This window comes from Cebus imitator, unplaced genomic scaffold, assembly GCF_001604975.1.
Source record: "Cebus imitator isolate Cc_AM_T3 unplaced genomic scaffold, Cebus_imitator-1.0 Scaffold434, whole genome shotgun sequence".
In the NCBI taxonomy this organism is placed as follows: Eukaryota; Metazoa; Chordata; class Mammalia; order Primates; family Cebidae; genus Cebus; species Cebus imitator.
This window is the reverse complement of record NW_016107749.1, coordinates 1,085,265-1,088,123: the sequence shown is the minus strand read 5'-3', so window position 1 is coordinate 1,088,123 and position 2,859 is coordinate 1,085,265. Positions and strand designations below refer to the sequence as shown.

The window sequence follows — 2,859 nt, the reverse complement described above, 5'->3', positions numbered from 1 at the left end:
AAAAAAAAAAAAAAAAAGGCCAGGCCAGGTCACACACAGTGGCTAATACCTGTAATCCCCACACTGGGAGGCCAAGGAGGCAGGCAGATCACCTTTAGTCAGGAGTTTGAGACCAACCTGACCAACACAGTGAAACCCCATCTCTACTAAAAATGCAAAAATGAGCCAGGCGTGATGGCGAGTGCCTGTAATCCCAGACACTCAGGAAGCTGAGGCAGTAGAATTGCTTGAACCTGGGAGGTGGAGGTTGCAATGAGCCAGGATCACACCACTGCACTCCAGCCTGGGTGACAGAGTGACACTCTGTCTCAAAAAAAAAAAAGCGTAGCACTTTGGGAAGCCAAGGCTGGTGGATCACCTGAGGTTAGGAGTTCGAGACCAGCCTAGCCAACACGGCAAAATGCCGTCTCTACTAAAAGTACAAAAATTAGCCGGGCATGGTGGTGCACACCTGTAATCCCAGCTACTCAGGAGGGGAATTGCTTGGACCTGGGAAGTGGAATTTACAGTGAGCTGAGATCTTGCCACAGCACTCCAGCCTGCATGACAGGAGGGAGACTCCATCTCAAAAAAAAAAGGCCCCTGTGAAATATCAGGAAGTCCTGGATTTGTTTTCAAATGCTTAAGAAGAGACAGGGAGAGCATGGATAAAGTAGACATGACAAAATCTTGATAAAACCTTGGAATCTGGGTGGTGGTATATGAGAATTCATTATACTATTCTCTTTTGTGAACGTTTGAAATTTTCATTACTAAAAAAAGAGATTTTTATAATGAAAAAATTATTTTAATGAATCCATAAGCATCATTAACTCAAATTCCCTAGATACTCTTAATCTAGGTCCTTCAGGCTGACCTCCCTGACATGCTCTTTTAAATCCTGTCTAGCCTTCCTCAAATCATGTTGCTTTCTTGCTCCGAAACCACTAATAAACCCCTTTGGTGTCTCACAACCGACCCAACTGCACTGCATGATTTTCAAATGCAACCATGATTTGGGTCTAACTTTCCCAGACGATCTGGTTTCTACAATTTCCAGGTCCAAACCTCTACAGAGGCCAGGCCAGAGTCGTCTTGGGTCTACAATTTCCCTTCATCTGGAAAGCCCTGTTTCCTCCTTTTGCCTAGAGAAATCTGAGCCAGTCTCAAGCCCCCTATGCCCATAAAAGCGGATCACCTGAGGTTGGGAGTTCAAGACCAGCCTGACCAACCTGGAGAATAAACCCCATCTCTACTAAAAATACAAAATTAGCCCAGCATGGTGGCACATGCCTATAATCCCCGCTACTCGGGAGGCTGAGGCAGGAGAATCCCTTGAACCCGGGAGGCGGAGGTTGCAGTGAGCCGAGATCCTGCCATCATACTCCAGCCTGGACAACAAAAGCGAAACTCCATCTCAAAAAAAAAAAAAAAAAAAAAGCCAGGCTCAGTGGCTCACGCCTATAATCGCAGCACTTTGGGAGGCTGAGGCAGGCAGATCACGAGGTCAGGAGATCGAGACCATCCTGGCTAACGTGAAACCCCGCCTCTACTAAAAATACGAAAAATTAGCTGGGCATGGTGGCACGCGCCTATAGTCCCAGCTACTCAGGAGGCTGAGGCTGGAGAACCACTTGAACCTGGGAGGCAGAGGTTGCAGTGAGCTGAGATGGCACCATTGCACTCCAGCCTGGGTGACAGAGCGAGAGCGAGACTCCCTCTCAAAAAAAAAAAAAGAAAAAAATTAAACCAAACAGGGGGGTCTCTCAGGGACTTCCAATTCCACACAAGGGGTAGTTACCACTCTAGCCAACTCAGATACCTGCAAGGATGATCCCACCACCAAGAGGGAGTCAGCTTCTTTTACACGCTTGTGCACAAAATCAACCTTGTCAGGGTTCACTGTGTCTCCGAAGAAAACGACATCTGGTTTCAGACGGCCTCCACATTGAACACAGGATGGGACCTGAAAGCTCTGGACTTGCTCCTCTGAGAGAAAGACGTCACCATCGGGAGCCAGACCATGGGCCTCCGCACTCCAGGTGGGGTTCAGGACTTGGAAGCGCTCCTGCAGCACCACCCGGGGAGTCTGTTCCCCACAATCCAAGCACAGGACCCTGGAACCAAGGAAGACACCGACTGAACAGCCTGTCCTTGGGAGGCACACAGCTGCCAGAGACGTTTCATCCCCAACCATTTCCAGCCCTTCCGTCACTGCTTCTTTCCCTCACACACAATCCCTACCCCACTTTAGGTATACTTTCTATTTTATTTTTTTATTTTTGGAGACAGGGTCTGGCTGTTGCCCAGGCTGGAATGCAGTGGCATGATCTCGGCTCACTGCAGCCTCGACCTCCTAGGCCCAAGTTATCCTCCCACCTCAGCCTCCTGAGTAGCTCAGACTACACTACAAAACATGTGCCACCATGCCCAGCTAAGTTTTGTATTTTTGGTAGAGACGGTGTTTCACTGTGTTACCCAGGCTGGTCTCAAACTCCTGGCCTCAAGTGATCCTCCCACCTTGGCCTCCTAAAATGCTGGGATTACAGGCATGAGCCACTGTGCCCGGCCCATCTGTTTCCTCCCTGTACACTCCTTCCTAACCTTCTGCTATAGCTCACTAATGTCCTTAACATGACTGCAAATGTCTTGCCTGCTGATTTCCTTAGTGCCCAAACCTGCGTTTTTCCCTCTATCCTTTTCCTTGTTGATCTGCTGCATTTGCCACTGTCAATTACCATCCTCTAAATACTTCTCCTTCTTGGTTTCCAGGACACAGTGTCTCCTGGTTCCCTTCTCACCTTTCTAATCACCAGAGCTTGAGCTTGAGCCGCTGATGGGGAGCAGTTTGTGTCTGTTTTTTTTTTTTTTTTTTTTAAA

General features: G+C 48.3%; 1 protein-coding gene across 2 annotated transcripts in view; it reads right to left on the bottom strand.

The window, feature by feature from the left end:
- SIRT4 (sirtuin 4) overlaps positions 1-2,859 on the bottom strand; it is a 14,329-nt gene that overhangs the window by 3,280 nt on the left and 8,190 nt on the right. For both annotated transcript variants that reach the window (XM_037731964.1, XM_017510232.2), the window contains exon 3: positions 1,802-2,096. In XM_037731964.1, the coding sequence (XP_037587892.1) occupies positions 1,802-2,096 (295 nt within the window). The remainder of the gene's footprint in view (positions 1-1,801; positions 2,097-2,859) is intronic.